General features: G+C 40.2%; 1 protein-coding gene across 1 annotated transcript; it reads left to right on the top strand.

Moving 5' to 3' along the window:
* Positions 1-20,060, top strand: BLMH (bleomycin hydrolase). The gene is made up of 12 exons (XM_072882313.1): positions 1-122; positions 371-568; positions 1,005-1,114; positions 1,777-1,918; positions 3,151-3,239; positions 4,573-4,665; positions 8,571-8,726; positions 9,238-9,396; positions 9,495-9,562; positions 9,963-10,080; positions 12,541-12,610; positions 19,051-20,060. The coding sequence occupies exons 1-12, from the start codon at positions 110-112 to the stop codon at positions 19,200-19,202; spliced, it is 1,368 nt and encodes a 455-aa protein (XP_072738414.1). The 5' UTR covers positions 1-109; the 3' UTR covers positions 19,203-20,060.
* The last annotated feature ends 4,698 nt before the right edge of the window (positions 20,061-24,758 follow it).

The following is a 24,758-nucleotide window of genomic DNA, read 5'->3' as shown; positions in this document are numbered from 1 at the left end:
CCGGGCCGCTGCGTGGGGCCCCTCTTCCTGCTTCCGGTGCCGGGGCTATAAGAGCCGCTTCCGCCGTTGAGCGGCGTTTTCCGTTCCGGGAGTTCGCGCTGTCTGTGCCATGAACGCCCGCGGTGAGGGGAGGGGCCCGGCCGTTACCGGAGCAACGGGGGGGGGGGGGGCGTGCGTCCTGTCCGTGAGGGGGGCGGTTACCGCGGCAACGGGCTCGGGGGGTGCAGTTACCGGGGCCGCAGGGGAAGGGCCTGGGGGGGGTTTGGCGGGAGGCGCACCGTTACCTGGGCTGGGGGGGGCGGTGAGCGGGTACCGGGTGCGCAGGGGAGGGCTGGCGGGGCCGGCGGTGACGGCTGCCCCTTACCTCCAGGGCTGAGCACGGAGAAGGCCGCCGCCTTCACCCGGCGGCTGCGGGCCGAGCCCCAGTTCCTGCTGGCCCAGAACGTGGCGACGTGCAACGACCCGCTGGAGGTGTGCTTGCAGCGGCAGGTGGTGCAGGACACGGTGCAGGTCTTCCAGCACGCCGTGCCCGCCGAGGGCAAACCCGTCACCAACCAGAAGAACTCCGGTAAGGGGCTCCCCGGCTGCCAGCGCGGGGGTCGGTGCTCGCGGTGAGGAGGGGTGCGCTCCCTCGGCGGCTCTGGCGTTTGGGGGATGAACGGTGTAATGCTCCCGGGAGCGGTGTCTGCCTCCGAGGGCCTTTTGTCGGGCTCTGAGCAAAATGGAATCTCTGCAGCATCCTCTTGAGTTAATAACAGTCTCTAGACTTGCAGCGTTTGCTTATTTTCTCTTTGGTATAGTATGAGATAAAATCAGTTGAGAGACCTGCGTGTGCAGTAAATGATTTCTGAACTTCTCATGAGCTTTTTGGTGTTTTATGATCCCAGCCAGAACAGTGGGCCAAAGGCTTGAGGCGGAACAGTGTCATGAGTCTCGTGTTTAAAGAAAAATCTTACACGGCTCTTAAACATTCCAGTTTAATTATTGTTCCTTTGATCTCTCAGGGAGATGTTGGATCTTCTCCTGTCTCAATGCAATGCGTCTTCCTTTCATGAAGAAATACAACATTGAAGAGTTTGAATTCAGCCAGTCGTACCTCTTTTTCTGGGATAAGGTACAGTAGTACAGGTCGCAGGTTGTGCTAGGGCGGCTTATGCAATTGAGTACTGGGACAGAACTTCTGTTAGGCTGGACCGTCTTAATCCAGGTGGAAAATGTACATGAGAATAAACTTCAGAAGTTGTTTAAGTATGTATTTTAAATGTGGGTTGAACAAAGTGGGACTTTCAGCTTGAGAAGTTAGTTGTCAAGTTGCTAATGTTTTGGAATAGTAAAAGTCTTCTTTCAAGCGTTGTGTGTATCTCAAGTTACTTGTAGGAGGCTCAGGGGAAACATGACTGCAACTTTCTGCTGAGCTTTCAGTCGTGCTTGTGACCTACTGTACTGTGAGCTGTGTGCCTGCTTTTTTTTTCCCTAAGGGAAATTGAGGAAATCTAGTACCAGTTTGGGCCGGGCTTTATTGCATAACTTCTGTTTCACATTTCCTGTTTCCCCTACCCTCAAACTCTGTGCTAACTCTCTCTCAAATATTTGGTCTGTGACAGAAATAAGTTTATAGGGTAAGCCCTGGAATGCTAGAGGGAAAATAAGAACTTCAGTAGATGAGCAGAAGGTAGCTTCATCTCGTTAGGACTTCCGAAGAACTGAGTACTCAGGAATGAATTAATGCATAATGTCACACTTAAAATATCTATTTTTCCTGTCTGTCCGTTCCAGGTTGAACGGTGTTACTACTTTTTAAATGCCTTTGTGGAAACAGCTCAGAAAAAGGAGCCTGTGGAAGGAAGACTGGTACAGTTCCTGCTCTCCAACCCCACGAATGATGGTGGACAGTGGGATATGTTGGTTAACATTATTGGTAAGAGAATTGGTCGCTAGGAGCCCTTCCTGAAATGGCACACTGGTTTGAGAGATGAGGAATGAAAAAGAAGAAGAAATTGAGTTTGAGACCGGGGAGTTTGCTAAGGAACATGATGTCATTAACCACTGCCTTTTTTAATCAAAGCCCTTTTTCATGCCAGCTTATAAATATTAGGCTTAAATCTTGTCTGGAATCTTCACTCTTGTGTGTTGCTGATGATGATGGAAGCTCAGAAGATTAGCAGAAGTAATTGGATATCCTAGACTTTCCATTTAGTAAAAAGGTTCAATCCCCTTTCACTTCAGTCATCAACTTGACATAGTTTGTTTATATCCATGTATACAATTTTTAGGACACATAGTAAGGAAAAAACATTGCTAGACCAGGGTGTGTCTACAAGGCAGAAGCAAAACTACTCAGAGTTGCAGCCTGAAGAAAGATGATACAAAGATCAGTGAGAAGGAAATGATGTGGAATGTGGCAGTGCTGGTCTTACAAAGATCTGGTTTAAGTGGTATCCTCCTTACCCCGATTAAGGAGATAATTCTCTGTCTGAATTACACTAGTATTTGCTTTCATTTGTGTTGTGAAACAATGTGACACCTTTGTAAATCAATAAGCCAATAATGTAAGTTTAGAATCACAAAAGGAGTTTGTTTCTTTGAAGCCTGGAGGTTACTTTTTTCCCCATCCAAGTGTTATAAATATTTAATCAGGGCAGAGAAGATTTTGGATGCTGCTGCTACATCCAGAGCCTTGCCTTTGGTACCGTAATGTAGGAAGGAATTGAGCTGATGTTGATAAATGTTGAAGAGGAAGGGCAACTGGGAAGTTAGCCTTAGATAAAATACATGGAATAATTCATAAGAGGTGAAGTTGTTTAGAAGATATTTCAGGAGCTTAATTTTCAAGTAATCATTTTTTTTTCCGGTGAAAAGAGCTTCTTAAAAAGCACTAATTAGTTTAGAACTTTTAAGAGTTGAATTAAATGATACTGAGCCATTCAGGGAGTCTACCTTTTGGGATCCCTGTGGAATGCAGATCAGAGGTCAAGATTCAGTCACAAATTAAAATGTAATCTTTGAGTATTTGTAACCTTTAAAAGACTTTCCCTTATCTCTGCACAAAACCCAACTATATTTAGCTTTTATGTGGGTATAAGTGAAAGCACTAGCATTTGCTGTGTGAAAAGACAATTGTTAACCCATAGTTTTATTACTTTCTTTTAGAAAAGTATGGTGTTGTCCCCAAGAAATACTTCCCGGAGTCTCATACCACAGAGGCTACTAGAAGGATGAATGAGATCTTGAATCATAAGGTAAAATTGATTTAGATGATGCAATTAAAGAAGGGGAGGGGATGGGAATGACCCTGCTCCAGGTGTTCCTAGCCACCTTAATTTCTCTTTATTGACCAAAGGATTAAGTGGATCTCAGCAACTTAGCTTGCTTTTATTGAAAAAGCAGTGTAAAGTCTCACCAGAGTCTAGTGTTAACCTTGAAACATGGAGCAGGAAAGTGTGTTTATGGAAGATGGCCATTGCCAGGCTTCAGTAGTGTGAAAGCAGCTCACATGGTTTTAGTAGCAATTGTTCCTAATCCTCAGATTTCTAAAAAGTTAATTCTTGATGTGAAGCTGATTAAGTCTGTTTCTGCAAAACTAGCACTTGGCATCTAGGTGACTCTTCTGCCCCCTCAGTATTTCACCTACCAGTATGCCAAGGTTTCTAGATATTAGTGCCAAATTAGATGAAAAAGATTTAAAAAAATGTATTTTCAAACCACTGAATCTTAAAAATCAGCTTTCAGTATAGAAGTGTGCAGCTTTGTCTGAAGGAAGGTGTAAGCGTGCTCCCTGAACTACAGAAATTAATTAATCTGGGAAGATGCTAGTGTAGGTAGCTAGATAAAAAGGCAATTAAAGCATTTTTTTACAGTAGGCTTTGATTAATTTTTTTCCAGTTCATAAGCTACATGCTCAGGAAAAATTGCCTGCTGAAATCCACATAAAAAATTTAAAGTATGCACTGCAATGAGCTTAGACATAACGCATGGTGTTAATGTTATTCTAGTCTTGAACATTACAAACCAGCTGGTCTTGTGGGAGCCCCGCTCACTGTTCCTGGCCTTATGGATGGTGACAGTAATGGGAAGCATGTGCTGCTCTTACTGCAATTCTGCATGCAGTGGGGAAATGCTCCATTCTTGTTATCAATCAAGAGATCAATTATGCATTAGAATTGCAAAATAAATTTTACAGTATGAAGACAGTGTTCTCTGTGAGTCACAGAGGTGGTAATGTGTGTGGATGTTGTGGCATTGGTTATGGAACTGAGAGAAATCAAGCCTTAAGAAAAGCTAATGGCTGTAAGCTTCAAATCAGTGGTTGGAAAATAGTAATTGAATTGCAACTATTTGTTAACTTCTGATTTTTTGTGATCTTTTAAATCATTCAGTTACCTTGTTTGGTTTTTTAAAGAATCAATATCTAACAAAGCCTTCTGAAAGGGATTTTGTTTTCATTTTTAAAACATGTTACAAAGAGTAAATGAAAAAATGAAAATCTTGAAACAACCAGATAGGAAGTCTTAAAACCCAGTTAGGTGGTGCCTTTCATAGTCTTATAATAAAGTTATTTTTCTCTTTAAACAGATGAGAGAATACTGCATGCGGCTAAGAAATATGGTGGAAAGTGGAACAAGTAAAGGAGAACTTTGTGCTGCAATGGACACTATGATAGAAGAGGTAAACATCCTTGTGTGACATGAATCTTCTTGGAACATGAGGCTAGAATGGATGCGATTTCTTGCTTACTCTTGTTCTGTAGTGCTCAGGATCAGACAAAACAAGTGCCTTTTGCCTAACTAGGAATGTTTTGTATGGCAGCGTGCTTGGAGTATTCAAGTGGATTTTTTGAAGTGGTTTGTTGCTTATCTCACTCTGAGTTTTTCTAATACTTCCAGACAAATATCTTGAATTTATAGGTTCCAGAACTATGACATTGTATGGGGACATCTGCCCCTTTCTGTAGGAAAGCAGCATTTTGTATCTTGAGAGATCAAAATAATGGCCTGTCTGGCTTTTATAAATAGTAGGAAAGAGGCAAATTTAAAATTGCATTCTGACGGCTTTGAATGTAAAATCTTACAGCACAAGTGTTGTTGCAGAATTTCCCCACAAGAGAGCAGGAGAGAACAACAAAAGGGAATTCTCTGCATTATGGAAAAGATGTAAGCTGAACACAAGGCTGAATCCAGCTGTGGTCTGATACTGGGGGCAGCAGAGGAAGGAATCACAGCATCTGTTTCTGGCTGTGTGATTTAACTCAAAATGAAATCGATCAGCAAGTCTGTAGTAGGCAGTGTGTGTGTAGTGGCTGGCCCTCCATCTGTTCATGCTGAATGTGTCAGTGACATGTCATTTGTCTTATTCAGTAGTCCTTATACTTGATTCTTAAATAGCCAAAAGCAATTTTAAAAGTTCAGGCTATTAGTTTGACCAAGTGCATGCATTTTAAAAAAGTATACATTTCATTTGTTTCTCGAACATACAATACAAAGTGACCCAGTGGTCTCGGCATCTGTCTTTAGATGACTTGACAAATCGAATGTTTTGGTTGTGTGTTAGTTTTCTGCAACCCAGTAAATGTCAGTATTGGGCAGAACCTACCTTGGGCTATTTCTGTAAAGCTTCAGGCAGTTCCACTAATATGCAAGTATTGATTAATGTGTTGGTTTAGTTTTTGGACATTCATCTTTGCACTTCACGTAAAAACCTGTAGCTTCACTTTATCTACTTTTAAGGTTAGATTTAAAAAAGTGTTGTGTTCCTTGGACTATATTATTGAAACTAAAACTTTTCATAAAAGTATACCTTAAGATCAACAGTAATTCTGTGCTTGGAGCGTACCCCAGTATGTTGCCAATCATCACTTAGTTCAAAAGTGAATTAATATAACTTACATCCAGTGTGTGTGTCCAAAAGCCCTTGGAGGATTTTACAGCAGACATCAAAAGCTTCCTAGAGATGTTCATTTTTAGGGCAATGACATACACTTCACTGCAAAATGTCTTCATTTGTTTAGAGCCTCTTGCCCTCTGACAAGGGATCCTGGAACTGACATTAAAGGCTCATTAACTGATTGCAATTTGTCTGTTCTGTTAAAAGGTTGCGCTTAATTCTCTGAAGCTAACACAGTATTTCCTCTTGCAGTGGTAATAGTGGTTTGCAACTTAAGTGGATTTACTTTCAATAAACATTGTAGTTGAAAAGTGCAATTGCACCTATCTTGTATACTTTAAGCATGCTTAGTTTTAAAGGTTTGAGATCACTCTTTCATGTGTTTATATGTATATAAGCGGTATTGCATCTATTTTTGTATGTGGCAAAGCAGAACTAACTTGGTTTTGTTCTGTGAAGCTTTATTTGCATCGCAAATCTTGGTTTGCTCATGCTGGCAGGCATGGCGCTAGCTAAAATGGGGCAGCTGTACTGGAACACAAGATTAAATATTCACTCCAGAACTGTATAAACATTCTTCTTATCAAACCAGTGCACAGCAGGTCAGAAGTTGAAATCAGTGCAGTGCATGTGATTGACTTTTTCTTCCTTTACTGTTCTCCTTTGTAGACTCTTCCTTATCAGGAGTGTCCTTCTCTTCCCTTCCTTGCTCACTTTGTGTTTTAGCACAAGCCTCGCTCACTTTGTTTTTTTAGCACAAGCCACTATATCTTTGCCTTATCTTGGTTCTAGTTGTCACTGGAGTGGTATAAGTCACCTTTTTAGTTTAAATGTCTCATTTTATTTATTGATAGAGGAAGCTTGAGATACTAAGAGATGGCCTATGATGGGTGTGGTGGCAAAACAATTGAGGGAGGCCATTCCCAGGCTCCACTGCTTCTGTTAACCTGGGACCCTGTCTCCATCATTTTCCTTCCTCTGGCTGGAGCCTGCTTGCTCGTTGCTCTCCTTTTAGGCATTTTTCTTGCTTATTTTGTTTTCATAGCCTCATCTGTCACCACTTGGGGTTATCTGAAGTAATGTGAGTGTATCCACAGCAAATGCTACCTTTTGTGCAGTCTGTGCAAAATTCAATATTTATAGTAGCTTAGGGATTTACATTTGCTCTTTAACATATTTATTGAGGAATAAATGTGTAGCTCCTCCAGTAAAAACATTAAGCCCACAACCTAGTTTCAACCCATAATTCATCTCTTCACTTGTTTTCTTAAATTGCTTGGAGCAAGAACACCTTTATTTGTATTTTGTGCACAGCCAAATAGTGTTACTTCACATGAACATTGCACTCCTTTTGCCATCAGCACGAAGTGCACAGTAGCACAAAGCTAGTTCTTATGGAGCCTTAGGATCCATATAAATCAGCTCAACTAGTTCCAGAAAGAGTAAGTCAGCTTTGGGAAAGGTATTCTGTTTCCTCTCCTGTGAAAAGTCAGTGAGAGGAAAGTGAAGACTGACAGCTGAGGAAAGCTGACACAAACCACAGGCATTGGATCCTAGTGCAGAAGGTGCAGTTGAGATTTGACTCCCCTTCTGTTATTTAAAAATAACCTGTTGGTTCCTTGCAAGGAAAAGACTTGTCTTGTGCTCAAGATGTGGACAGAGCTGAAGTAGACCAGTGTCAGCTGAAGCAAAACAGATTCAAACCTGTTTAAATATGATTGAATTCTCTGTCCCCAGAGTACCTGTGGCAGGTCCTGCTAAATATCCCAAAAGACAGTCATCTGGTTACACTGCCTACAAGTTAGCACATTTTATGATAAGCCCTGTGAGTAAGTACAGTAGTGATTCTTAAGTGCAGTTTCATATTCTGATTTATAGGGAGGCTGATGACTTGAAATCTGGTCAACTTTTTGTGCTAAAAATCAGTGGAAAGCTACCAGCTGCAAAGGATGTCACAGTCAGCAGGCAGGGATCTTGAATTAAATTACATAACCTGCCAGCTCAACCCTCAACTGAGACATTGTTAAATGTATTAAAACAGACAAGAAGATTACTCTAGGCTTTTGAAAAGAAGCAAACGCCCATCTTTGAAATCCAAATGAACATTACAGGAAAAAAGGGATTAGTACAAGGGAAACACTGGGATAAAATGCTTTGCTGTATGTATGTTAGAAGGTCTGGCTTGTCTCTGCACGAGGCAAACCAGCTGGTGGAACATGTGATGCTGAATGCTTAAGCCTTTCTAGAATCACTTTGATAAAGTTCTCTTGCACTGAGAAAGTATCTTGTTGGAAGAGCTTCAGAATTACTTGTGAAATGTTGGAATGAGACTGGGCTGTATATTGGCTTTTGCTTTTGGCTGCTGCATTCCTAGGATAACCTGGAATTTATATGTTCAACCTTAAGCTTCTGTTTTGTCTGATAGTTTGCCTGAGAGTGTAAGAATGGAGAGAGATTTTCTGTGGCCTTTCAGATTGATTTTGAACTGTTGAAACACCTAGATTTCCAGAGGTGAATGCAAATAATTCATGTGTGTACATTTATTAATGTTCTTCAAAGGTGGACGTTAAGATCCCATTTCTCCAGTTGGTTCTCATGTGGAGAAATCCATTCATCAATGGCATTCCTGTGGTAGGAGAGGCAGACCTGCATGTTTCAGCAAGTTCACAGCTGTTTGCTTCTCTGGGCAGGTATTCAGAATAGTGAGTACTTGCCTGGGCAGCCCTCCGGAGACCTTCTGCTGGGAGTTCCGGGATAAGGAGAAGAACTACCACAAATATGGCCCTGTGACACCGGTCCAGTTCTACAATGAGCATGTGAAGCCTTACTTCAACATGGAGGACAAGGTTGGGGATGCTGAAAGGCAGCAGCTTCCCAAGACTTTTTTTGCTGCTAAGCCACTTATTTTTCCACTGTTGCAAGTGTACTGTCCACCCCTGTAACTGCACCATATGGGATGGGTACTGCTTCCATGAGTCAAACGTGGCCCTGTGTTTATTCTCCCCGTCCTCCTGTTTCTGCTCTACCCTTCAATTAGCTGTGATCTCACATTGCACTTCCATGATGATTTTGTAATGATAAAATGTGTAATGATCTACTCAGTCATAAAATGCCATAGGAGCCATTAGAGAGCAGGAATAACATGCAAAGCTGCTATGCCACAGTTACGAGTTGAACTTATAAAACAAAAAAACCAACCAAACAAAACTTAAACCTGGTATTTCATCCAAGTGGCTTGTTTGCTAATGGGACAGACAGCTAGCTGGGACAAAAGCAATTCTCTGAAATCCACCTAGATTCACTTCTCAAAGATTTCAGTTAAGTTGCACCTTAATTTGACATCTTGGTCGTTGGCAGGTTTGTCTCGTGAATGATCCTCGACCTCAGAACCCGTACAACAGGCTGTATACAGTGGAGTACCTGGGCAACATGGCAGGAGGGAGGAAAACTCTCTATAACAACCAGCCTGTTGATGTCTTGAAAAAATTAGCTGCAGCGTCTATTAAGGATGGCGAGGTTTGTTTGGTTTCTCTTCATGGCTGGCATGGTGCAAGTCTTGTAATGTAAAACTCTCTGGGATGTGGCCTAGACATGACTCTGCCTTCTATTTGTAGGCTGTGTGGTTTGGCTGCGATGTTGCAAAGCACTTCTATGGCAAGCTGGGAATCAACAGCATGAATATGTAAGTAGAAAATCAAAACAGAATACTGTTTGGGGTACTTGACTAAGACATAAACAGTGCTTTGGCTGCTTAAACTAATTTGTCCATACTTTGGATTATATACCCAAAAAGAGTGTAAGTAATTCAGTAGCAGCAGAAATGTTTTTCACTTGTTAGCTAAAATCTTAATCCTTCAAAGATGCACTACAAGCAATATTCTTACTCATTTGGATTGTCTAGTATCTGGTGAGAGAAACTCCTAATGGGATCGGGTTTTGCATTTATTCTGACACTAAAAATAGTTGAACTTATATGCCTGTGCAGTGGCTCCTGGAACAGTGCAGTCTACTGGTTCTGTGGTTTACTAGCGAGAATCCTCCCTGCATCCTTTTTCATAATTGCTTATGTGGCTTTCTAATAGATTTAATCATGAGCTGGTGTTTGGGGTGTCTGTCAAGAACTTGAACAAAGCAGAACGATTAATCTTTGGAGAATCAATGATGACCCATGCCATGGTCCTGACAGCTGTCACCGAGAAGGTAGAGTTTCACTTCAGAAGTTCTGATGCTTGCACAGATTTATTTGAATAATCTGGCAGCTTGTTTATGTGTTCTGGGCTCATTCACAGTGTGTAAGCTGTTCTGCTAGAGTTGAGCATGTGTGCCACAACACCCTGGTGCACAAGGCCTAGGTTGTCTGTTCTCCCCATGTTGTTTGTGTCTGAGTGTTCAGAACTATAAATATTTAACAAGGAGGGAAGAATTTTAGGCAAGTCAAGGGCTTCTTTTCTTCTGCCTGCAAACTTTTATTGGAGAAAGGGAAAAGAAAGTTAGCTTCTATTTTTAAGATACCAGAAAACCTATGTTAACTGACTTTTAAATACAGATTCTGATGTATCTTGCTGATCAAGAAATCTGGTATGACAGCAAGTATTTCCTAGCCTATCCCATTCCATATGTTAGTCCAATCTACGTTTTATGGCATGAAGCTCCTACTGTTAAAATGCCAGTAGGAGGCACTTTGCAACAGTCTTAACCTCCTGCAACTCACTGGCATGTGACCTCTCTGACCTCCTCATAATTAGGGAAGGAAAATGGTGTCCAAAATAGCTCTGTGGCAGACAGTAGGCTGGGATGAATCCACAACTAAATCTAAACCTGGCAGTATAACAAAGCATGTATAAAGTAAAAAGAACCATGTGAAAATTTACAACTCAGGGTTATCTGCAATGTTGATGTTTCCATTTATTTCCAGAAGTTGTCATTATTAAAGTTTCTTTGAAGTGATCTCTTCCTGTCCAGTGTGACCTTGGCTTGAGAAGTAACAGCTTGCATATAACTGAAAGTTTGCTTGAGCTGTGGAGTCTGAGGATGTGAGATGGGACTGCTGAGTCATAAGAATTTTTCTGAATTACTTTTTACAACTCAGTATAACTTTTCCTGTTGTGTTCTGAGCTCTTAACACTTCTATTTTGTGTATCAGATTGCATGAACACATTTAAAAAAATTTTTGTTGTTTTTAGGTGGATACTAAAAATGATACTTTTCTAGTGTTCAAAACCTATCTATTCACAACTGAAGTGTGTATATTTGTACTTATTGTACCCAGCTACTGGCTGGACTTCATTGGCAGCTATAGTCTGTGGTCTGTATTTTTAAAATCATACTTTTGGATGCCTAAATGTATAGTTGCATAAAATGTGATCAAACATGACCTGATTTCTTTAAGAAAAGGGTGTGTATAAGATCAGTATATGATTGATGGTATCTCTAAAATCAAAAGATAGTTTAAAAGAAATTATCCTAAACAAATTCAACATTTAGAGGCTTTTCCACATTGAAAATGGACTAAGTTGTTTCTACTTTTTGAACATGTTGTGTTATATTAAACATTAACTTAATCTAAAGGAGCTTTGATAAAGTGAGTTGTAAAATGTAATACTTTGGATTTACCTACTTTATAAAAAAGGCTTTGAAGATTTAAAAAATCCTATTATGATATTACAACATAAAAAATTGATGTGGATTAAATGCACCTTTTGGTTAAAAACTTAATGTACATAAATGTGTTTATCCCAGTTTGTCCCACAGCATCAAGAATTGATTTCAGTCTGGTAGCTCTCAAGTGTCATTTTAAGGACTGTCGTATATTTAAGTGATAACAGAAGCAATACAACAATATTCCTTTGAATATTAAAAATGGATTTGTGGGGTTTTCTAGGTTAGTTTTTTTGCATTAAAAATAATAGCAAAAGAATAACTGTCCTTTGGTTCCTCAAGGGACCTGCTGTTTCCTCATGAAAGGCTGCTTGAAGGAAGCAACAGTTCACTTTGCGGCACAGCAAGCCTTTGAAGCTGTTTTCAGTGCTTTTATGTACTTGGTAGATTTGAACCAGACTTCAGATATACACAATGCAGGCTAGAACATGGCGTGCTTCTGAACATGAAATCAAATTAACTTCATGCTCGTTGGAAGCCTTGTATAGCTTTCAAAGCAGCAGATCTGGACCTGTATCCTTCAGCTAGATTCCTCAAGTGTTCACAGTTGCTCTTACTAATACTGTTCTAAATTATTACAATTGCTTCATTGCCCTTGCTCCTTTTCTGATTCCTCATTCAAGCAAGTTGTGCATTCTGCATTTCAGAAGGCCACCATGTCCTGACAGATGACAGGGAAGGCTGCTTAAATTATGTTAGTCAGTTAAGTCCAAACTTGAATTTAGTTCAATCTAAGTTTTCTGGTTAAAATAAATATTTACTGCAGGCTCTCTTCTTGACCACATTTCCTCATATTTTATGTAAGTGGATAGACAGGTATTTTAGAAAATTACATTTCTCCAACCATTAGCAAGAAACCATTGTCTGAAACTCACCAATGCCTGTAGACTTTTGGGAGTGGAGCTCTGTGGTTTGCTGGTGCCGGATTTAGACTTGGAAGGGTTGGCTGCTATAAACTGACATGGTCCTTCACTACTGAATAGCTGTTGACTTTTGTCACAGGATGGGCAAGAAGAGGCATTTGAAAAATGGAGAGTGGAAAACTCCTGGGGTGAAGACCGTGGTAATAAAGGTAAAGTAATTTGTAGTCATGGGAACAGAAAGCTGAACTTAGTGTTTGGAAATAAGGAGGTGGAAGGGGGAAAGGGGATGTGCTGTGTCCTTTACCAGGACATGCATGAAACAAGCCTGCAAACAGCACGTGGATCACTGAGTTGTGGCACTGTATTCCTGGAAGACAAACATTCTTCACTTAAATGTGATTTACATCTAAGTAAATTGAATGTCAACATTGAATGGAGAAGCAGGAAATGTCACTGGATAAACTTGACACTGTGGCTGCAAGGTCAGCTGTAGAGGCAATTGCATTTTTTGGGAGACAGCCATAAGTGGTGGATGCTGACACTTCTTGACAGACAGGGTGTCTTTGTCCCAAAGGCAGGAGGACAGAGTTGACAGAAGCCCCCGTGGAGGCTGGAACTGGAATGCTGAGTATAGCTCAATGATATAGGGCATATCTTGTCCTTGCACTACAGCTTTGACAACCCAATAACCAAACTGTTTAGTTTGTGTATGGAAGGTAATGGGAAGATACTGGTAGACTTCAGGTAAAGTTAATATAATGAAGTATTTAAACTTTAAAATAACCTTTTTAAAGTTGACAAGTTTATTGCTGTAAAGCAGCTTACTTTCCTAAGCATTGTATACCAGTTTGCTGTCGATCACAAGCAAATTGGCAGCTATTATCCCTGTCAAAAAAAAGCAGCAGCTGTAGGAGCTTGACAAGTGTGTGAGGGGGAGAGCAGAACCTCTATTGTTGCTTATAATCCTTTGCTGCAGAACACAAGTCTGAAAAATCTGGTAGTATTAGTCTGAAAATATGGTAGTACTTCTCTGAAATACCAAGAATTCCAGTGGGCATGTAAACTGATCTTTTAATAAAGGGATGACTGATAAGAAATGCTTTGTAGGATCACTTTCAAGAACTGCACTGTGTAGAAATGCTTTCTTCTAGTATGAAAGAAGAAATAAAGACTTCCCTGCAATGCTTCTAAATGTACTGAAGTTTTTTGGTAACAGAGCTCAGCTTAAATCTGTACACTACAGCTGTCTCATCTTTGGGACTTCATGCTGGCTGTGGCTGATATTACTTAATCTTCCTGAATCATGTGTGAAACTGAAGTGGTTTATATTTTCTTTTAAAGCACTGTTTATCAATCACTGCAAGCTTTTACTTTACTGATTTTGTAGATGAGGAAATGAGGGTATGGCTCATTCCAGCTTGTGCTGTGGACAGCTGCAATGTAAACTGTTCTAGCTCCAACACCTGTCTGTAAAAAAAACTTAAAAAATTGTAATTGTGGTTGCCTTTCTAAAGCTGTGCTGAAAACATGACCTGCAGCATCCTTGCTGTGTTCCCCTCTGGTATGACAAGTGCTAGCAACAACAAATCCAGTTACGTGCGGTTCAGCTCATGCCAAGTTTTCTGCATGAACTTGCTTTCCTGTTGATGACTGTCTCAGCCTGCACTATTGTTCCTTTAAAAGATCTGTAAGTGCTTGTAGGGCTGTAGTGGGGTGGATGTGCCAGCCTGGCATGGCACATGGGCAGGCAGTGCGGACAGAATGGTGAGTCACAGCTGAGCAGTGGTTTAGGAAATTCCTTCTAGTTGCTTCCCTGCTCAGCCTGGGAATGACTGGAGAGTGCTTCCCTGCCTGGTCTAGAGGGCCAGCTCTGACCTCCCCTGGCCCTAGGGGAGTGGGGCTGATGGTGTGAGAGCATTTTTACATGCTCTGCCAGGGCCTGCAGTCAGTCAGCTTTTCCTAAACTACTGGAGTAGAGCAAGATCTCCATGACTTTATCTCCTATCGAGACAGGCTGGATGTGGACTCAGCCGTTGCATGATAAGCTCACTGCGCATGCCAAGCCAGACTTCAGTGTGTCCCAGGGCATGACACAATAGTCATTGCTGACCACATTTTTCTGTTGCAGATTAATCCCAAATCTTGTGCTCACAAGATTTGGTATGGCTGAAATTTCTCAGGATGTCTGGGTTTTCTTCTGGGAATAGACTATTTCTGGAAAACTCTGTTTTAGGATGTGGTCTTACTCATAAGCTTTTGATATCTTATACATGAACAGCTAACTAAAACATAGAATATTCTTGGAACAGTGTCTTGATGTATGTTCTGGCCCCTGGGTCTTGCAGTAGTGTCTGTTCTGAGTTAGCTCTATACATTCACAGCATAGTAGTCCAATAAACTTTAGCAAACAATGCAAATGAAACTATGCAATTTTAAAGCAATGAAACTATGATGTTCAGCCTTCAAGGCTCATCAGTGTGACAGTAGTAAAATGTACTTTGGAATGTTGGAGTAGGTAAAGAAGCCAAATCAATACTAAAAAGAAGTAACATCAAAACTTTTCTTGTCTCCAAATACAAACTAATAACTATTTTGTTAAGCACCTTTATGTATAATAGAACATAAAAATGCCTGGGTAGTTGTGCTCTTAGTCTCAGAACACTTTGTTTTGGGACACTCCACATACTTGGTTTGTGATGTTAGATGCTACTAGTGTTAGAGGAATGCTTCCTCTAACAGGAAGGAAGTGCCTTACTCAGCTTGCTTTACAACTGCTCAGTGTGGACTTTGGTTAGTACTCCAAATGTTCTGAAGTTAATAGGTGTCTGTCAGCAACTTTGACTGTGCTAGCCATATATGCTCCTTGGCCAAGGTTCAGAGTTCTTTATTAGAACTGCAGAAAGACTGGGCTCAGTTTCAGGATATTGGCTATTACTCCCAAACCACAGTGCAGTAGACTGAAGCTTGACACTGGTAGGAGAAGTTGTACCTGTTGAGCTGTGACTGAACAGCAGCATTTCTGCGATAGCAGTGAGTGCTCTGACAGAGCTGTGGAGGCTGGGATCAATGCGTGTGGAGAGCTGCATGCATTTTTGGCTTTCTTCACTTTAAGCATGTAATCCAAAATAAATAAAAACTACAGCAACTAGAAATGAAAGAGGAGTAGGGCCTCAGGCCTTAAGTTAGGAATAACACTAAATTAACCCAGTTAGCTAGTCTTCTCTGAGTATTACTTGAACTTGTTTGCCAGCTTTGTAAGCTTCACTTGCTACTTGGTTTGCAGTAACAGTTTATTCTCCTTAGATGCTATCTCTTTTCCAAATATGGATTCACTTTTCAAGAATAAGCTCTTCTAGAGCCATTTAAGAGGAGCTAGTTGTTCCTTTGAAATATAGTAGGACCCTGAAGTGACTTGAATAAACCCTGCCTGTACCTTGTATGCATGTATTGTATGCATGCCATCTCTGTGAACTTTTCTGGGTGAGTCACTGTCACTTATCTGTTTTCTACTGGTAGAGACTGTGGTTTCTGGAAAGTCTTTCTCACTGTCTATATTTTGTTTTGGTCAGGGAGTGGCCTGGAAAAGTGCCTTGACAGAAAATCCCATCAGAACTAGGAAGCTTGACTCTATTTCTGACTACTTTTTTCAGGGAGGTGAACCCCTGAATGATTTTCTTTGGTATGACCAAACAACCCACTGTTGAGCTAAAGGCAATTGGACATATCCTTCAGAGCTCATTCTCAAACATTAGCAGAGGTAACTTGACAGGGTTTCCTCCCCTTCATCCTGCCCTGCTTTTTCACTCTTCAACATCCAGTGCTAGCTGGTGTAGGAGGGTGAGGATTTGTAGTCTGTCCTAGCTCTCTTGCTATGCCACTGAGTGTGGCAGTGATTTTTATCTTATCTGCCTTGTTAAGGAATTGGGAAGCCATACTTAGATAAGTCCAGTGCAGAGAACCAGAATCCACATCAGTGAAGAGGCAGCCAAGAATGATGTTCAACTTGGCACATCCCAGTTGGGTGTGGGGGATACAAGTAAGCCCCAACTCCATTATTTCTTGGATGGGATGATAAAGAGTACAGCCTGCAACAAAACACCAGAGAATAGGCTTTGAGTCATTAAAAAACAAACAAATGACTTATTGTTGGTAGGAAATTGAAGTGGTTTTTTGCATGGGGTCCCTCTTGCTTTGCCCTGAGTACAGTCTAAAGTGCCAGATAACACCTGTTTCCCCAGACTTGCATGGTGCAGGACTGGAAAGAGTGTGATTGCTGTTTGGGTATCACAGGATGAAGTTAGTTATATGCTGACGCTCTGCAGAGTGGGCAGAACTGAATTCTTGTGGTAGCGCTTGTCCGGGAGAAAGGGAAGCCCTGGGAACAGCCCAGCATTGCCTCTCCTAAATATTTAGTAATTACATTCATAGCTGTTGTAAAAGTGTTTCTTGGAATCCTGTCTGTTTTTCCTCAAGGAATGAACACAGCTGCTGACAAACATTGCTTGGTTTTTGAGGTAAAAAAAGTCACTTCCCAGTCAAATATTTCCTTTCTGTGTTTACTGGCACTTTGTCAGCCATACAGGCAAGTTTAATTATTCTGCTTACTCTTTTGTTCTGGAGACACAGTACATTATTACCTAACTTTGAACCCAGCTTATCCCATCGGATAGCTTTTTTTTAAAAAGCAAGCAAGAGGGTAACACTAAATCACACTATCACATCCATTTGATAGGGGTCCATCTGCTTGTTTTGGCATGAAAAGAACTTTCTTGTGGTACATCTCCAGCTAGAAGTCAGCTCCCTTTTGACTTTTTTAATCTCTTGTACTCACTGTTGCATACTTATTCTTCTGCATGAAGACATTTTAAGGATTTAACTGTAGACATTGTGTCTTTATTCATATATGTATGTGTATATATATCATCCTGTAAGTACACTATGACAGAATGGCTTTCTTAATTTGTTCTCCCTGTGGAGGAGTTAAGGCACAAGCACAAAGTGGCTTGTATGAGCTCCTTCGGGAACTTTGCAAGGGCTTTATTTTCAGGTGCCCAAATCCTAGGTTATGCAGTAACTCACAGACCGTTCATCCTCGACTGACCTCTCCCTGGCCAGCAGCTTGTCAGTTGTAAGATGCTGCTTGTTCAGGTTTTCCTTTGGGTAAGTTAGAGAAATGTGGACCAGTCTCATACACAGAGGAGAACACTTGTGTAGTCAGGTGCTATGTTCTGTTACAAGTTCTCTTCTGTATTCTGGCCTTAACATACAAATGGTTTGAGTAGAAGCAATAGACTGATTGCCTGAGGTAAAACTCCATTGTGTACCCTGCCCAGAAATGCAATAAACTTTTCTGTTTCTTTTGCTTCTGCCTGTTACCTGGATGGAATGCAGAGCTCAGGGTTGCCTTAGGCAGGCTCTTAGGTATATGTATTGCTGCGTATAAAGTATGTGTCTCCTTTTAATGAAGAAATTGATAATGGCTTTCATTGTGACACCAGGCACAGGCCTTCTCAAAGACTGACCTTACTTATTTGCATGTTCTGAAGTTCTGCTTGATGCTTCCTTCTTGTTCAGGCACTGCGATCCTAATCAGCACTGTCAAGCTTTGAGATACAGGATGTCAGAAGCAGAGTTCATTATCCTCTCAGGGTGCAATTACTCGTTGGCTCTTGGGAGTGAGAGGTTTTTGTGTGTCCCAAGAACTCATATCCTGAAGAGAGAATAATCAAGGCAGCTCCCTTTGGCAGTGTTTCCAAAATGGCTTCTAGCTCGGATTACAATTGATAGGGTTTTTAATTTATGGGAATTATCTGATCCTTGCTTTAGAAACAAGATGGTGTAGATAGATGCATTTATTGTCCATATTCTTTGGACATTTTCTTGTTTCATTTGATTGTGTGATGATACTGTGTAAGGACATGAGGAACTTTATTACATAAAGCCTTCTCATCTGTCTTCTAAAAGCTTTCTTTCCCCCAGCCACTGTTATTTTCAGTTTACCTTGAATAGTTTGTTTCCAATGATAGCTTTCTACTAAAACCTGTGATACTCTAAGTGTGACCTCTTTTCTCCCAGTTCAAAGGCTGTTCACTGAAATTCTCAGTAAGAATTATATTAAGGGAGAAAATTAAATTTAGTTCAGCCAAAGTATGATTTAGATGGCCTTACGTTTGAGGAAAGCAGATGGCCTCCTTCTGTTACTACAAGAATTAAACCAGCAAAGTTTTCTTAAGCCAGAGATGGTTTGGATATTCACCTGGAAAATTTCCTTTTTCTTACCAAAATCCTGAAAACTTCTAAAGCCAGATACTCAGATAATTTTACTTTCTGCCTTAAATACTAAGTTTTTTTTAAGGCATTGTAATTCACTTGAGTATTTTCAATGCCTGTTTTAACAGAGGAAGCATAAATGATTAATCTTTTGGCTCTCATTTTTCCTAGCAGGCTTCTTGCTTGGTCTTTCAGTGCACATGAAGTACATATGGTTAGCCTATATGTTAATTTCTTTGACTTTTTTCTTGTCTTGAGAGAGATGAAGTATGACTAGGTCCTGTTTGTAATGCATCATTCATAGGTGAAACTTGTATATGTGACTGCTTCACTGTATTGGTAATGGTTCTCTGTTGTAATGAACTGTTTTCATCTCCAGGTTACCTGATCATGACTGATGACTGGTTTTCTGAGTACGTGTACGAAGTTGTGGTGGATAAGAAGTATGTACCAGAAGACATCTTGGCAGTGATGCAGCAGGAACCAATTGTTTTACCAGCTTGGGACCCTATGGGGGCTTTAGCCAAGTGAACTACAGAGCATTTGCCTCTTAATGGTCAACCAGAAGTAGATGCAATAGTGAATTCCAGTGGTTGGAAGCCATAGCCAAATGATAATGTGACCAAGCACTCAGCATGGTCCGTACTCTTGAAATGTAAGTTAAGGATCTTTGAGAAATAGCGCTTTACTGACTCGGCTGAATAAAGCTCTCAGACAGGCTACTCCACAAAAACTAAAAAGGGAAAAGGAAAAAAACTCAAAGAAAACATTACAAGTGCTGCTGATGGCAGTTTGATTCTACCTTAAATTTTTAATAAAAATCAGCATAGTAAGTCAGTAGAATTATTTTGACCAGTGTTTTCCCTGGAAAAGATGGCCATAAAAAGCCCTTCTGTAGAATTAACAGCTAGGTGATTGTTAGAACAAATACATTGAGATACTTATAAATTAACCATCCATGGTCTGACTTGTACCATAAAAGAATGCCCAAAATATTTTATATATTTACATTCTTAGTTTTCCTGAAGTTTTGGAGGGGACATAAGAATTGAAACTGCTAAAAGTTACCTTTAGAAAATTTTCTCTTCCAGCAAAATTGGGGGTGGGGGGGAACTGTTTCCTTGAGGTTTTGAGTTTCATTTATTTTTATTCTTCCGTTATTGAGCTAGGGACTAGATGACCCATATCAAGGCCCAGTGCTATGTCTGTGTGCACAAGAGCGCTATTTTTCAGTTATATTAGCAAGAACAAACATAAATATGTTCACAGGTGGAGTTAGTGTCATGCTCAACAGAAAAAAACAATGTTTTAATTGCTGCATTTTATTTGGATGTTTTAAAAAAACAAGATGGTGCTATGAAGCTTTTGAATAAACACTTTCTGAAGTGACTGGTACAGCTCTGTTTTCTTTTTTAAACGGGCCTCATGTAACTAGTGAAATGGAAAGATATTAGTGACCTAAAAACAAATCTAAGTGAGCCAGAATGTGAACATATCAGGAAAACATGCTGCTTTATGTTCTCAGTAGTAGTCAGATGCTCCTCTTGCTGAACAAAGATAAACACAAACATAGTATCTCATGTGCTACAGGCACTCAAATAGTTTGGTGAAGAGCACAGTACTAATCCTTTGATTTAAATTGTGCCAAAATGGTGGGCTGTCTTTGTGTGTACCCTGCCAGTTTTCCTGTTCTGTACTGGGTTTAGTGATAGGCAAATAAGAGGGTAGGTGAGGATAAAGAACCACACTGAAACATAACTGCCAGCTACCATGGGGAGCAGATAGATGTTGCCTAAGTCAAGTACAAGCAAAAAGATGTTTGTGGCCATGGTACTCTACAATTTGGTTTGACTTTTCTTCCATTTGGACTACAGAGATAGAAAGTTATTAAATGATTATGAAAGTGTATCTTATGCTAGTTATACAAATGCCTGTATGTACATACAAAAAATGCTAAGCTGAATCATGTCTGCATGTTGCCTGCTGAACTAAATCAGGATTAGGGTTTGTCTAGGAGTCATCCAAGATTATTCAACCTGTTGTGATTAACATTTCCTGAAGTGGGTAGGAGTGCTGGTTAGATAAGAGAATTTGGTGTGGAACAGCAGCAGGAGGTTATTGTTACTGTCCTTGAATGATGTGTTTTAAGAGTCTGCCTTCGCAGTATTTTCTGCAAAGGTAACAGAGCTGTTCTGGAGATGTACAGAATGTTTCTTGACAGTACAGTGATACTATAATTTGATTCCCTTCTAGTAAAATTCAGCTCATGTTATCCTGGGCTTGTGTCAAAAGGTTTTCCATCATCCCAAGACCTGTGAGGGTACAGGAGCAAATGACTATTGCTCTCAGCTTGCTGCTTCTAGTAGCAATGGTCATGAGCAATAACGTAAAGCTATAACTCTGCAGTAGATTTTCCTAATCTAGAAGACTCCAAGTTCAATGCTCAGATTTTTTTCTGTGTCTCGAGACAGGTAGATCACCCTTTGTGCTTTCTACAGTGTTGAGTGGCAGAAGAGTGCATCATGTGCAGTTATCTTTGTGAAAGTTTGGGCATGCCTTTTAATTACCAGGATATTGTTGAATAGTTGATTTGTCAAATATATTTAATTGTCAGGTTATTGTCAAATATTTTGTCACCACTTCTGATTTATACTCTGTGCTCATGAAAATGGGATCTCTATCAAATCATGCAAATGTATATTGTACAAAGAACAGTGCCTAGCCAGGAGTAACTGGATACACAAATAGAGCATGCAGAACGAGTGTGAACTAAGTTTGAGTGGTGTGGAAAGAAAAACATAATGTCATGGTCTATCGCATACTCTTGTAGAAAAAAGTAATGTAATATTGGGGTGTATAAACAGATAAATAGCCTGCAATATTATGTAAGGTTACCCAGCTCTGCCCAAGACTGTTGGGGAGTGAGCTGGAGTGCAGTGTCTCGTTTAGGGTACTGCACCTCAGGGAAGATGCAAACCAGAATGAATGTAGAGAAAAGTGGTAAGAATGATGAGAGGGCTTGAAACTGTGACTAGTAAAAGGCTGAAAGAAACATGGTGTTTAGTCAGAGAAAAGGGGGGACATCATATTCTTTTAATTAATAAATGGATGCTTTAAAAAAGAGACTTTTGTTTCCACTGCTCATGATAAATTGATCCAAAAGTCATGGGCTTCAACTGCAGCAAGATTTAGTGAGATCTGGAAAAGCTTTCTGGTGATAAAAATAGTGAAGAACTGGAATAGATTGCCTGAGGATATGCGATGCCTCCATTGTTAGAGATCTTTAAGAACAGGTTCCAGAAGAATGTGTCAGAAACAGCGTTGATAGCGTTGATCCTCCCTTTTGACGAAGGGATGGACCAGGTGATTTTTTGAGGTCCCTTTTGGCTTTATGGGTCTGATGCACAGTCTCTACCTCACGCGGTGTTACTCGCATCAAGGCGAGTAAACAGTCTTGTACTTGATGCTGAACCCTGGTGGCTCTGAAACAAAGCCAAATCTCTTGGGAAGCTGTATTATGCACAATATTTTGATTATGACTAATGCATGTGTTTAGGGGCTTTTTTCTTCCAAAAGGTCAGTATTTTAGTCTTTCAAAATCTTTCTGCTTATGACATTACACTAGTTCTTTTATTTCCTTTGTTATCTATGAGAGGGGGATAGCAGCCAAAGAGAGTTAACTTTTTCTCTGGAGTTTAACATTTTTGCTGCCCATGTCAGCGCTGATGAGGATTGAGTGTGACAAATTAAAAATGGTTTCCAAGCCAGTTTTTGTTAATTTGAGTATTTAAAAGTATTGTCCAGTGCGTGCTTATCTCTGCAGCTCTTGCCCAGATATTTCCCTGTACAGCTTATACAATAGTATGTTTTTTTTCCTTTCCTTTAAATAAGCACAGAAAATCCACATGGCTAAAACACATTATAGGAAATGAAGCCAATCTGGCAGAAACAGTTTTGCCTTTATGCCCAGCAATTTTATAAGTTCTTTGTAAGAAGGAATGGGGAAGAGGAGGGGAAATAAGTTATGTCAAAGCGAGAGCTATATTTCTTCTACTTTGAGGACTCTTAAGGGCAGTTGAACAAACAGTTCTAAGGTTCATGCTAATGACACTCTCAAATTCAAGACTGGCACAATACTAGATAGGATATTCTCTGTTTTGCTGCCTGTGTGATAACAGTCCATGAAAACTGGTTCTGTGCCTTTGGTAAGAATCAATAGCTGCGTGCTCTTGCTAAGTAGCTGTCCTTGTTATCCATAAAACAGACTGTCATATCTTACAGGCAAGTGGGCTTGTTTTTAAACAGCAGTTTGAAATGTGAATAAAATCAGTCTGTATGAAATGATTTCCCCTTAACACTCCTGTTGATGTGATGTTTACTAGATCACTCTGCACTTTTGTCCTAAAGGAAAAATCACTGATGTGATCAGCAGCCCTCAACTGAGGGATTAAGAATCGAGACAGTTGAGCAGATGATTGAGAGGCCGTATGCCTGTTATGGAGGCTGAGGAAGTTCTTGGTGTCCCGCACAGCATGAGGCACGGCTGGATCTAGAACTGCAGTCTCTCTTGGGGTGTGTGGTGGTTACAGTACCAGCCCAGAGATGACAATGAATTAGCAGACTTGGCCCAGCACATCTCCGGCAGGGTAGTGTGGGAGCATGTAAACGAGGAACAGACTACTTAACTCCTGTCAGTTTGCAGGAAATGGTTCAGAGATGATAAAAAATTAAACTCTTTCCAACTGATGGAATGGAAATAATGTGGGAATAAGCCTAGCTTGCTACAGGTTTAGTGTCTCAGCAAAGCAAGCTGTATGCCTTATGAACTGTAAACCCAGATTACAAAAAAATTAACATCCAACTGATAAAAAGATGTTTAGGTTAGAATAAAAAACCCAATTAATCCCTTTTGTTTCAGTGCTGTTTCTTTCTTCAGTTTATATCCTTTGCAAATCCTTACAAAGACTTTTGGATTGTTGAGGAACCAGCCAACTCACAGATAGTTTCCTTTTCCAGTTTGTCAACAAAACCATGTAGTTTTCATGTGATAATTCGAAGACAGTTTGTCTGACAGGTGGAAAATATTGACAGATAATGTTATAAAAGTCAACTATCTCAGTTTCAATCAAAAGTCAGAAAATAATAACTACTGCTAACTAAGAAAAGGAAGAGGCAGGAGGAGAGGTTATGTGTAGTGGCAGCTTGTAGGTTCTCAGAATCAGATTTTTCCACTCAAATGCTCTCTCAAAACAGTTGTAGTGGAAATAGCAAAACCTCTCCAAAACCCATCTAACTCCCAGATGTATATCCCAGCACAGTCAGCTTAGAAAATAGCGGGGAAGGACAAGCAGAATTTCTTTTATCCCAAAGCCAATCTTAATAGCTTCTAAATGTACTCTGATTCCTAACTAAGCAAAAGATGGGAACAAATAAATAGTTTAGGATGTGTTTGGTTTGTGTTATTTGGAAGGCTGTTCCTATCCTCTTATTGGCAGTGAATTAGAGACATGCTTGCAGAATTATTATTAATCTCTTCTTAGTACAGCTGGTACTACTGTTATTAGGTAATTTGATTGATGCTTCCCATTCTTGTGCTGGTGTTGGTAACTGGAATCTACAGCTGCTTTATCTGTGGAGAACTGTTGGAAGTGTTTGAAATTACATCTTGTGTAAAGTCCACTTTCTTCCTTTTGTTTTTTCATACTTTCCCTCAATCATTAGGATTTTGCCCACCAATGCACAGAAGATTTCATGAAATTCTGGAACTGACTCTATACAGGACCCAAAAGTTTTTCACATATGGCTAAATAAATGTCATAAAGTTGAGGGGTCTGCCCAAAATCTCAAGTCTGTTATTTATATTATGCCCCAAAGGCTCCAGACTGTTTGGCAAGAAATTAAAAAAAAACCATGCTGCTGCAGAAGACATTAATGAAAAAGAAAAAAATCAACTGAACAAAAAGGCCAGGATAAGTCATGAAAGGTGGTCTTGTGTTCTTAATATGCTGTTTTTCACATTACAGCTTTGTATGCCCTACAAAAATAACTAAATACTGACATTAGGTGCCACTGATGTGAGCAGATGAA

This window comes from Ciconia boyciana, chromosome 17 (assembly GCF_034638445.1).
Source record: "Ciconia boyciana chromosome 17, ASM3463844v1, whole genome shotgun sequence".
NCBI classification, from domain to species: Eukaryota; Metazoa; Chordata; class Aves; order Ciconiiformes; family Ciconiidae; genus Ciconia; species Ciconia boyciana.
The sequence above is the reverse complement of the archived record's forward strand: the minus strand, read 5'-3'. Positions and strand labels throughout refer to the sequence as shown.